The 12930-nt window shown below is 43.0% G+C and overlaps 1 protein-coding gene across 8 annotated transcripts in view; it reads left to right on the top strand.

Moving 5' to 3' along the window:
• MACF1 (microtubule actin crosslinking factor 1) overlaps positions 1 to 12930 on the top strand; it is a 302261-nt gene that overhangs the window by 93319 nt on the left and 196012 nt on the right. For all 8 annotated transcript variants that reach the window (XM_079988578.1, XM_079988577.1, XM_079988586.1 and 5 more), the window contains 2 exons: positions 8464 to 8525; positions 9281 to 9370. In XM_079988578.1, the coding sequence (XP_079844704.1) occupies positions 8464 to 8525; positions 9281 to 9370 (152 nt within the window). The remainder of the gene's footprint in view (positions 1 to 8463; positions 8526 to 9280; positions 9371 to 12930) is intronic.

The raw sequence follows: 12930 nt of genomic DNA, 5'->3' as shown, positions 1-12930 counted from the left end.
AGCTGAGTGGACAGAGGCATTTGGGAGCCATTAGGTTCCTATAAGATTTGGGGAGGTTTTTAACCTTACCAGGGACGCGGGTGGCGCTGTGGTCTAAACCACTGAGCCTTGGGCTTGCCGATCAAAAGGTCGGTGGTTCGAATCCCCACTACGGGGTGAGCTCCCATTGCTCAGTCCCAGCTCCTGCCAACCTAGCAGTTTGAAAACACACCAAAAAGTGCAAGTAGATAAATAGGTACCGCTCCGGTGGGAAGGTAAATGGCGTTTCCTTTCGCTGCTCTGGTGTCGGTGTTCCATTGTGCCAGAAATGGCTTAGTCACGACTTCCGGTCGGCGCCAGCGCTTAATGGCGGTCCGAGCCTCGAGCTCCGAGGCAGGACTGCTCCGTTAGTTCGGGTCTCACCCGCTACGGCAAGCGGGGGACCCCTAAAATCACAGGCGCGGAGCCTGTGAACAAAGGAGATTCGGTGGGCACCCTTTGCGCCCCCCGGTACTGTGAGGGAGCCTTTTTAAAGGCTCCTGAGCGGCATCGGGGTAAGCGCGGTGCTGAGAGTCGTCACCCAGCTAGCGGAGTGAAGCCGCGTCGCCATGAGCGGAGAGCGCCGATTCCTTCCTGCAATTGGAATTTGACCACAACACCCGTGAGTAAGATTGGAAAAGCAACGGGACTTTTAAAAAATAAATTTGGCTGAAAACGGGAAAGGCAAAAATTAAGGAAGTCTGCCTCCCCGGAACTGCAGAAGGAATAAAGCAACGAAAATCAAGCTGCACTTAAAGGGAACCTTTCTAATTTTTTTTTAGCTGTCAAACTGACATCGGACTTAAAATCTCCCCCCAGACTGGCAGGAGAAGGGGGGAAGGGACTGGAATGTTGTTAATCTGCTGGAAAATTAATGGAAATTAAGACCTTCCATTGCCAAATCCCCTGGGGTCGGGCTGCCCAAACAAGACACCTGGGACGTGGACTGTCAAACTTTGAGAAGCGGGGACTTGTTTGCAAAAAAGTTATCGGACCTTAGATGTACTTTGCTGCATTTTGGCCACATAGAAAAATAGAGACTTTATAATTTGGACATTGGAAACTTTTGGCTACTGTTATACTCCCTTGCTTCTTTGTTTTTTTTCCATCTTTGCCATTTGGATACAATTGAATGCTCCCTCTAGAGGGCTCTATCTGAAACTGTTGCACTTGAAAAAGTAACAGTGGGATTTTCCACTTGGGAATCAACTCTGTGAAAACGACCTTGAGGATATGAGTGCCCCTACAGAAGAGATAGTAACAAGGCAGAAGGCAAAACAATCTCACAAGAAAAGGGCCTCTATATCAGGAACTGCAGCTGTGCAGGAAAAAACACCAGCTTCTATGGATCCTATGACTCAGGCTCTACTTAAAATAAATCAATCCCTGGAAGCATTGACAAAACTTTCGACAGAGAATTCTAAAAAATTAACAGAGTTGACAACAAGGTTGGATGTGAATACGGCTAGTGTTGCATCGAACACAGATTCTATAAATAGATTAATTCAGGAAAATTCAGAAACACGAAAGATTGCAGAAAGTGCAAAAATAACAGCTGAAGAGACAAGGGAAAAATTTGGGCCTATTATTAAAAAAGTGAATGAGCATGATGCAGCCCTCTCCTTACTGGAACTTCAACGTAAAGAGAAGAATTTAAAATTTAGATTGGTGCCTGAAGTGGAAGGGGACAACCTTGTGAAATTTCTCACAGAGAACATCATAACTTTTTGGCGGGAGGAATGGGAGGAAGATGAGGAACTTGAGATAATATCAGCCTTTCGACTGGGTAGAAGGCAGGACAAAAAACCAAGGGACTGCCTAATTACATTGAGATCAAAAGAAGAAAGAGATAGAATATTGAATTTGCATTACCAAAAGGCACTGGTGATCCAAAATTGTCAGATACAGATTTTTAAGGACATTCCTAAATACATTTTAGAGGTGAGAACATATTACAAGAGTTTAGTAGACCTGCTGAAGAAAAATACTATACCATTCAGATGGGAATTTCCACAAGGATTGTCCTTTAACTTCAATGGAAGGAAGATTAAAATAAAAACAATTCAGGACAAAGAACTATTTCTAGAGAAGTATCTGGAGGATTTGCAGAAAGGAACCGTGGAGGAGAGGGAACCACCCGATATAGCAAATTTGTCATTTGGACTTTCATTACCACCATCGGAGGAAGAGCAGAAGCTTGGAGCAGTTGGAGGAACAGCTACCTAAATACAAAATGTCTCTGCAACTCCTTAGTTGGAACTGTAATGGTTTGAACCTTCCTCGGAAAAGAAGACAGGTTTTTCACATTTTGAAGAAAGAACAATTAGACATAATATGTTTGCAAGAAACCCATATTGCCAGGATACACAGGAAATTATTAATAAATAAGAGACTCGGTCAAGAATTCATCTCATCAGATAAAGTAAAGAAAAGAGGTGTGGTGATCTATGCAAGGGAAAAGTTGGCTCCAAAATTGATATTTAAAGATGAACAAGGAAGATACCTGGCAATTGAAATACAAATTCAAGGAGAAAAGATATTAATTGTGGGAGTTTATGCCCCAAATGAAGGGAAGGCTGAATTCTTTAGGAAGTTGCATGAGACATTAGTTGACTTTTTAGATTATAAAATCCTAATGATGGGAGATATGAATGGAGTTATCTCAACAAACATGGATAAAGCACAGAGACAAGTGATCTCGAAAGAAGGGAGACTACCAAGGATCTTTTTTGAAATGACTGAAACAATGGACTTGATTGACATTTGGAGAACAAAGAATCCTTTAGAGAGAGAGGGAACTTTCTTCTCAGAAGCAAAAATGACATGGACAAGAATAGACCAAATTTGGATTTCTAGCAGTCTGGCGTCAAGAACAAAAAAAGTAGAAATCTGCCCAAAAACGTGCTCCGACCACAACGCGGTTAAGATGGAGATGAAACTAACAACTACTGGTTCCTTTAGATGGAGAATGAATGACACCCTATTTAAGGATGAAGAGATCCACAAGAAGGCCCTTAAAACATTAAAAGATTATTTTGAGATCAACAGGAAAACAGATGTGGAAAAAAGAATAATTTGGGATGCAAGCAAAGCCGTGATGCGAGGTTTCCTAATTCAACAAAATTCTATTAAGAGGAAGCAACAAAATGAAAAGAAGGAAAAAATTTTAGAAAAAATAAAAGAAGGAGAGAAGAAGTTGAGGTCTAAACCAAAGTCTCATGAGATTTTGAGAGAAATAAAGTTTCATCAGATGCAATATATGGAACTCATGAACCAACAAATAGAATGGAAGATAAAGCAAATGAGACAAAAAACTTTTGAATCAGCGGATAAATGTGGGAAACTTCTGTCATGGCAATTGAAAAAAAGGCAGAAAATGAATACGGTAACAAGTTTAGAAATGGATGGAAAGATTATCCACAAACCCAACGAGATCAACAATTGTTTTCAAAGCTTTTTTAAGAAATTGTATGCACAAGGGCCAACCAACGAGCAAGAAATAGAAGAATTCATCAGAAAATACGGTTTACCAAAAATCTCAGAACAAAGTAAAAGGATCTTAAACGAGGAAATAACAGAACAAGAAATAGAGGGTACCATTCAAAATATGAAACTGGGAAAATCACCAGGACCAGATGGCCTGACGGCCAAATATTACAAAATGCTGAAAGAATGGCTGATACAACCATTGAAGGAAGTTTGCAATGAAATTTTGAAGGGGAAAAAGGCACCTGAATCGTGGAAAGAGGCTTTCATCTCACTTATACCGAAAACAGAGACTGAGAAGAACCAAGTTAAAAACTACCGCCCTATATCTTTACTCAATGTGGATTACAAAATTTTTGCAGACATTTTGGCAAAAAGATTGAAAAGAGTGTTGGTAGAAGAGATTCATAAGGACCAAACAGGCTTTCTCCCAGGTAGACATATGTCAGACAATGTGAGGAACATTATAGACATTTTGGAGCTGCTGGACGTTGACATTAATAGGAAAGCAGTTTTGATTTTTGTGGATGCGGAGAAAGCCTTTGACAACATTTGTTGGACTTTTATGAAAAAGAATCTCCAAGGGATGGGGGTAGGTCAAGGTTTTGAAAACGGTATAGGTGCAATATATTCTCAACAAAAAGCCAAATTAATTGTAAATAACGTGGTAACAGAAGAAATACCTATAGAAAAAGGTACACGACAAGGTTGCCCAATATCCCCTTTACTTTTTATATCAGTCCTGGAGGTTTTGTTAAACATGATCAGAAAGGACCAGTTGGTTAAAGGAGTTCAGGTCGGAGTTAGACATTATAAATTAAGAGCATTTGCAGATGATCTAGTATTGACCTTGCAACAGCCAGACACTAGTACTAAAAGAGTTTTAGAACTAATTGAAATATTTGGTCGAGTAGCAGGTTTTAAATTGAACAGACAAAAAACGAAAGTGTTGGAAAAAAATTTAACAATGGAAGAAAGAGAGAGTTTTCAGAATGAAACAGGCTTGGAAATAACAAAAAGGGTAAAATACCTAGGGGTAAACTTAACATCTAAGAATGTGAATTTATTTAAGGATAATTATGAAAAATGTTGGTCAGAAGTTAAAAAGGATCTGGAAATTTGGTCAAGGCTGAAACTTTCCTTGTTAGGCCGAATTGCTACTATTAAGATGAATGTATTGCCTAGAATGCTGTTTTTATTCCAGACGCTGCAGATTGTGGACAAGATGGATTGTTTCAAGAAGTGGCAGAAAGATATATCAAAATTTGTCTGGCAGGGCAAAAAGCCCAGAATTAAATTTAAGATTTTAACTGATGCAAAGGATAGAGGGGGGTTTGCCCTGCCGGACTTAAGACTCTACTATGAATCAGCAGCTTTCTGCTGGTTGAAACACTGGCTACTTCTTGAGAATACTGACATTTTGGATCTGGAAGGGTATGACAATAGCTTTGGTTGGCATGCATATTTATGGTACGACAAGGTAAAGGTGTACAAAAGTTTTAAAAACCATATTGTAAGGAAAGCATTGTATAATGTTTGGATTAGATACAAAGATCTGTTGGAAAGCAAAACCCCTAGGTGGGTGTCACCAATGGAAGCTAGGGAAGTAAAAAAGCTTAATATGGATTCTAAATGGCCAAAATATCATGAGATTATAGAATACGATGGTGAAAGGGTGAAACTTCAGAGTTATGAGAAACTAAAACCAAAGGTTCGAGATTGGTTGCATTACTACCAGATAAATGAGACGTTTAAACAGGACAGGAAAATAGGATTTCAGAAAGAGAAGTCAAAATTAGAAACAGAATTGTTGGAACCCAATACTAAGAATTTATCAAGAATGTATAACTTGCTGTTAAAATGGAATGCACAGGATGAAACGGTGAAATCAGCTATGATTAAATGGGCACAAGATATAGGTCATGATATTATGTTTGCTGACTGGGAACAGTTATGGACCACCGGTATCAAATTTACTGCATGTAATGCTTTAAAAGAAAATATTATGAAAATGATCTACCGGTGGTACATGACCCCAGTCAAGCTTGCAAAAATTTATCATTTGCCTAATAATAAGTGTTGGAAATGTAATGAGACTGAAGGCACTTTCTACCACCTTTGGTGGACCTGCCCAAAGGTTAAAGCTTTCTGGGAAATGATCTATAATGAAATTAAGAAGGTCCTTAAGTGGACTTTTCCTAAGAAACCAGAGGCTTTCCTCTTGGGTATGGTGGGCCAAGTGGTGTTAAGGAAGGATAGGACATTCTTTATGTATGCCACTACAGCAGCAAGAATTCTACTGGCAAAGTATTGGAAGACGCAAGAACTACCTACTCTGGAAGAATGGCAAACAAAGGTGATTGACTTTATGGGACTGGCTGAGATGACGGGCAGAATCCGGGACCAGGGGAAAGAGACAGTGGAAGAGGACTGGAAGAATTTCAAGATATATCTTAAAAATAATTGTAAAATTGAGGAATGTTAAGATGTCAGGGGGTAAGAAGTAAAGAATTGCAGCAGTAAACAAAAAAAAACTTAAGAAATATTTATGAAAAAGAACTAAGACAATGGACTTAAGGGTTGCTAAAGAATTTTAAACAAGGATGCAGGGATAGGGAGGTATGGGGAAGTCAGAGAAAAAAGGTTATGAACCGATGATTATGAAGTTATACTGTGTTACATTGTTCTTTATTTTATGTGTGGAAAATTAATAAAAATCATTATAAAAAAAAAAAAAAAAAAAAAAAAAACAGAAATGGCTTAGTCACGCTGGCCATATGACCCGGAAAAACTGTCTGCGGAGTGGACAAAGGCCGGCTCCCTCAGCCTGTAAAGCGAGATGAGCGCTGCAACCCCAGAGTCATTCACAACTGGACTTAACTGTCAGAGGTCCCTTTACCTTTAACCTTAGCAGTGCAGCCCCCTGAAAATGAAATGAGTTGCAGTTATGGTGGGAGGAACTGGAGGCACCGTGGCTCTGTGTTTTCACAATGTTTCATGGTGATTTTCTTGAAATAGCAAATACATTTTGAGAAGCGTTTTGTAGAACATGGGTGGCTCACCTTTGTTTGACCTGAGAGCAGCGCTCAAGGTTGGCTGACCCTCATGGTGCTCTTTGTTGAAGTGGCTGTGGCTACTCAACATGCGAATGTCAGTAATAAATAGCCCATCCCTGGAGAGTGATTAGAATGGGGTTGCCCCGGGGAGGGGGGGGTAGGGGTAGGGGCTCCTTGCTCCTTGCTTGCTTTCTAAATCTGCAGATGTTTAAAAATCTATACAAGGCCATTTGAGGAAAAGACCCATTGATGTTTTGGCTAGGCCTCCACAGAAGGAGAGTCCTTGAGCATGACAGCCTGTGTTCATGAATCACAATAAATTGTGCTTGCTCCTGGATCTTGATTGCAGGAGAGGCCAAAGGTCAGGGCTGGGTGAATTTGTGCTGGAGATGATAGGACTCAAAAAATAAAAAATAGAGGAGGGGGGGAGTGTGTGATGGGTTTGTTCCCCAAATATGCAGAGTTGTAATGATTCGCACAGGGCACCAATGCCCATGGATCTTTATAGATCAGCTTAAGCAGAGAACAATAGTAGGTCCCTTCTCAAAGTATAAATTAGGCTTCTCCAACTTGGTACACTCCAGATGTTTTGGATTACAACTCCCATCAACCCCAATATAATTTAGCTGTGCTGGCTGGAACTGATGGGAGTTGTAGTCTAAAACATCTGGAATGCACCTGGTTTCATAAGGCTGATGGAGTCTCCTTTCTTGGAGGTTTTTAAGCAGAAGTTGGATGGCCATCTGTCATGGATGCTTTCCTACTTTACAATCCTATCATTCTGTGAACTTGGGCAACACGAGAGAAGGAGGAGAGGCAGGAAAGGGAATTGTTAGAGAGTAACAAGGAGTGTGTCACTTCCAGTAACCAGGCCAAGATGTGTGGTGTTTTGGCTTTATCTGGCTCTCATTTTAATTTTAAATTAGTCTGGAGTCTCATAATCAATGTTTGTGAGTAGCCTCACAAAAAAAGCACTGCTCATTATTGACAGCATTGTAGACCTTTTAATATGTAGCCTTTGTCCCCTTTCAGGGTCTGTTTGGGGTGTTGATGAGGGAAATACTTATATAGCATGAATTTGCTAGTGAAGATGGAGTTGGTAAACCTTGGATTTGGTGTGCGGCTTGGCTTCCTTGCTGAAGTTGCCTGGAGTTGTTTGCTCTGCAAGGGTCCTCTGGTGGTGTCCCCCACCCTACTGCACAATGTGCTCTGGGTTGACCTGGGCTGTGGGGATGGCCCTACGTTTCACACTGAAGTTGGATTGAAAACTTGGACTCAAACGGCTTTGATTATCTCCCAAACATTGGGAGGGAGGGAGTTGGCTGGGGGAGGGAGTTGCTTGTAGCACAGAACTGGTGGGCATCTGCTCCAAGGTGGGAAGGGTGCTGAGAGCAGAGCCCTCACCCCCCACACTCTGTGTGTTTTCATTTGAGATGTATCAATAGTCCGGGGTGCTTGGATTTTTTTTCCTTTTTTAAAAAAAGCTTCAGGTGCCCTTGGGTTGAGCTTGAGGGCCTAAAATAAATGTTAAATCCCTAAAATCCAATGAACCAAAATACAGTGAAAGAATAAGCCGCTAACTGCCTGCATTGTTTTAGGCTCTAGAAGGGTAGCTTCTTACAACCGATAAATGCACTTGGTTTATGTCGTTTATAAAACCTCTGCGCTCAGGAAAGGCAGCAAAAGGTACAGCTTGAGACCCTCGTTCGAGAAGGCAACCTGTGTCTGTGTGTGCATGGTTCGGCCTCTCCCTAAGTGCCCTTGAAGGCATGCATCAGCTCCGAGAAAAGCTTGTGATGCTGCTGCTTGTCACCTGCAACACGAAATGCTCTTTGTTTTTCCAGGTGACTGATTTGCTAACTTAGGCCTCTCTCTCTCTCTCTCTCTCTGCTCTTTTTAACAGATGAACGGGATCGGGTCCAGAAAAAGACTTTCACCAAATGGGTGAATAAGCACCTGATGAAGGTAAGCACGTTGCTGTTTCTGATTCTATCTTATCACTACCAGCAGCCAGCATGGTGGGGCAGAACCACCCTCCCAACACAGGTGTTGCTGCAGTTTACCTGGGCACCATGGCAGTGAGGTTGGCACTGCACAGGTACACTGGCAGAGCCAGCCGCATGCTCCTGCTCTTGCATCTGCACAGCCCCAAATTCCCCACTACCCTCTCTTGCCCTGGCTGCCTCCAGGTAAGCTGCAGTGATGCTGATGTCAGGAGGCAACCCACTCTGCTGGCTGCTACTGCTTAGCACCCAGCAAGAGCTTGTTAGATTATTCTCTCCTCCTTTATTTATTGTTTGCCCCATGGCATATGCTCAGTTTTGAAAGGCTCTGGGGCTTTCGTTATGCATATATCCCTATTCTCAGTACTGATAATAGTAGTGTGGATTCTTTTCTTTTTTTGAAGATGTAGCATGCTCTTAGTTCTTAAGGCAGCAAAAACAGGCTTTGAAGTTTGAAATGCCTAGCACAGAGCTTAGTGGTGGTGGGTGATCTTTTAACTTTTCTGTAGTTAGCGCAAAATGGGCTGTAGTCATGGCAAAATGGAATATTGCCATGAATCCTGCTCCTCCTCCTCTTGCTCTTGAGTTTTTCTTATCACTACCCAACAAACCCAATGGGCAGCAGGAGGTGCCCACTGCTTTGTGTTGCTGCATTGCCTGGGACATTCCTCAGGCAGAGCATCTGAACAGGTGTCTTCTTCCATTTTGGTCCTACAGGTGCGCAAGCACATCAACGACCTCTACGAGGACCTGCGAGATGGCCACAACCTCATCTCTCTGCTGGAGGTCCTCTCTGGTGTCAAACTGGTGAGTTTCCAGGACCCCCTCGACCCCTTTAGCCACTCTTCCTTTTAGCAATCAAAGCAAAATTATCCTGCTCCTCAAACTCCTAACCAGGGGGATATAGGCTTCCTGTTTCACAAGACATGGACGCACAGGTGTATTTTATTACAATGGTGCTACCTTGTGCCACCCTGTAATGCTGGTCTAGGCTGGAGACCACCAGGAACTGAATCTGGTACCTTCTGTAGACCTACCATATTCTTCCCCACTGAGCTGTGGTCTAAATGTTTTGTCCCAAAGCTGTTTCTGCATCACAGGCTCTTCTGTTTTCAAAAGCAGGGACCTCCTCTAGGTCTCACTTAAGGTTCAGCAGATGTGGGTTGGTTCCCTTCCCAGCCAGCGCCCTCACTCTGCTTCAGTTTGCAGTGGAAATATCTATATTATTTATTATTATTATTATTATTTTATTTGAGGAGGAAGGGAAAAGAACCCTGTTGTTGGTGTTTCCCCTCCTCCTCCCTGTGCATTTTGTGTGTGCTGCATTTTCCTTTTCTTTTGAGGGTGTGTGTGTATGTGTGCCATTTTCTTCTACTCGGTGTCATTGTCTGTCCGCAATGGTTGCTAGCAAAAGGAATCCTCAGGGCAGAAGTCCCTTCGGCTGGTGAAAGTGCCGTCCTGGTGTCGCACGAGCAGCGAAGAGTGCGAAGAGGAGGAGGATGAGGAGGATGGTGACGCAGTAGGTCAAAGTCCTCCTTGGAGCAGCGTTAACAACAACTGGCACCGGGGCACGCTCAGATAATCCAGGCGTACCTGAGGTTTTGGGCAGGGATCACCTGGGCTGTCTTTTGAGAAACAGAGAATGATTCTTAACACTGATGGACTCTAAAGGCACGTGAGACCTTGCTCAAGCTATAAGCAGGCATGGGCCTGGTCATTGCCTGGGTGGGTGACCATCTGGGACCTAGGTGTATGCTCCCTTGGGAAGGGCCATAGCTCAGTGGCAGGAGATCCCAGGATCAATGCCTGGTGGTATCTCCAGCAAGGGCTGGGACAGAGCCCTGCCTGAAACCCTGGAGAGCTGTTGCCAGTCAGTGTAGACAATATGGAGCTTTATGGACCGATGGGTCTGACTCAGTATAAGGTAGCTTCCTATGCTCCTCTGAGTGAAGAAAGGCAAGAAATAAATTCAAGTTTGTTTTTTTTTTAAAGTATTTAATACCAGAAATTCGTATCCCATTGCCCTTTTTGCTTTATTAATTTTTTTTTAAATTAAAAAAATAAATCCTAAAGGTTTGATTGACTATAGATAATAAACTATCCTAAAGAATTCATTGGGGGTAACACTGGATATCAAAAAAAAAAAAACCCCATATGCATTCTCTCAGTTGGTGTTTACTTGGACATAGTTGAACTCTGTAACTTTCTCCTGCAGGAGACGGTGATGGCCACCAAGTAAGATGGCTTGAGAAGGGGACTGGAGGCTAAGGGTGTCCATGACTCCTAGTCAGGATGGCTGTGCTATTCCTCCACAGTTGCAGGCAGTAATGCTTCTGAATGCAGTGACTGGAATCCACATTGGGGAGCTAGATGGGTCGTTGGCCTGATCCAGTGGGCTCATGAGAAGAGTGTGCAACCATGTTGCTTCCTGTCTTTTCTCTCCTGACACCAGCCAGGTGCCTCTAGTTCAGGGGTCAGCAAACTTTTTCAGCAGGGGGCCGGTCCACTGCCCCTCAGAGCTTATGGGGGGCTGGACTATATTTTGAAGAAAAAAAATGAACGAATTCCTATGCCCCACAAATAACCCAAAGATACATTTTAAATAAAATAATACATTCTACTCATGTAAAAACATCAGGCAGGCCCCACAAATAACCCAGAGATGCATTTTAAATAAAAGGACACATTCTAATCATGTAAAAACACACTGATTTAGAAGGCGATTGGGCCGGATCTGGGCCCTGTGCCTTAGTTTGCCTACCCATGCTCTAGCTATTATTAACTACAACTCCCAGGAGCCACAGCCAGTATGACTCTTCTAGTTGGGGCTCATGGGAGTTGTAGTTGAAAGCAACTGGATGGCGGCAGTTTGGTAAAGGCTGCCTTATACAAACGCTTAGCCACAAGTATGCTAGCCCAATTTTGCTGCCCAGTGAAATTAAAGCAATCCCCCCCCCCAAAAAAAGGTGACCTTTTCTTCCTCTTCACACAGTGCTGATTTTGTCCCCTCCCCCTTTCATCTCTCTGTTGTGTGGGGTCGATTTCTACTGGGTTTTAAACATCTACTGGATTATCTGTACATGTTTTCTGGTGCCGGTAACTGAGTGTGTTGATACTAACCCACAAGGTGTGAGTGCATGATGGTCTGTCTTAAGTACAGCAGATCCTGCACACTTCAACAAACATGTTATGGGCTTGCATGTGTTCTATGTTCTTGTGAGCACATGTACATCCCAGGCACATGGGGATGTCAAATCTCTTCCTCACCGCCTCACAAGTAGAAAATAACTGTTTATGATTAATATGGAAGTCCAATGAAGGCAGTCTCTTTTCTGTTTGGGGAGGCAGACCACCTTTGTCCTTCCAGAAGGTGTCTTATGCCTCCATAAGTTTCCATAGAGTAAAATGTAACTGCATGCTTTTTGCTTGCCCGTGTTTGAACCACATTGTTCCTTTGAAATGTTCTTGCAGAGGATGGGATCCTGACACTTGCGCACAAGTAGTTTGTCTGTCAGCAACGAGTTGTGGGGAAGGGATTGCACCCCATGAGGTGGAGTGAAACAAAAGAAGGCATGTGCCTTCCATGTATGAGGGGCCAGAGCAGAGTTGGGTGGAACATCTTTAGAAAGAGAGCATTTTTTGGTATCCTGAACACACTATACGATTAAGCCACATTTGAAGCACATCCTTTCCCTCAAAGAATTCTGCACACTGCAGTTCCAAGTCCCAGCAACCCTTAACAGACTACAGTACTCAGAATTCTTTGAGGAAAATAATGTGCTTTAAAGGCATGGTGTGTATACAGCCTGTGAATGGTCTTTCTAAATCTGGCTTCTTCTGTGCTTTGAAGTACTGGGGGTTCTTTTGTGGCCAGCTCAGCAGAAGGAGTTAAAAACAATGGTTTTAGTACAAGTTGCTGTGTTCTCTGCTGCCTGCCCCTTCTGGGGTCACCCACTCCTTTTGCTTCCTTGCTGTCAGGCTATCTTCTGACTTAGAAAGCTTCCTTTGGTCTCTGCTTCTTCCTCATTCTGGCTGTTTATCTCTCCCTCCTCACTGCTGCAGTTGCTGCAGCATAATTGCCCAGGAGCCATCTGGGTGGAGGCAGCCACACTTTGCCACATGGGCCAAAAGGCACTTGGACCATAGGCTTGACAACATTTAGGGGCCCCGACTACATGGGCAACCCATATTTTTAAGGGTAGCATGAGACGCCAAGATCCCAACATTCTCCATGAACCCTGGAATCGCGCAGCAGAATTGCTCAGTTGTCTTGGGCTGGCGCCGGTGTCTGAAAGCTGCTGGGTTACTTTCCCTTGGTGCATGCAGAACAATGCAATCCCTTTGACCCACATTTTCTCTTGACCCCA

This window comes from Podarcis cretensis (assembly GCF_951804945.1).
Source record: "Podarcis cretensis genome assembly, chromosome: 8".
NCBI lineage: Eukaryota > Metazoa > Chordata > Lepidosauria > Squamata > Lacertidae > Podarcis > Podarcis cretensis.
The sequence above is the reverse complement of the archived record's forward strand: the minus strand, read 5'-3'. Positions and strand labels throughout refer to the sequence as shown.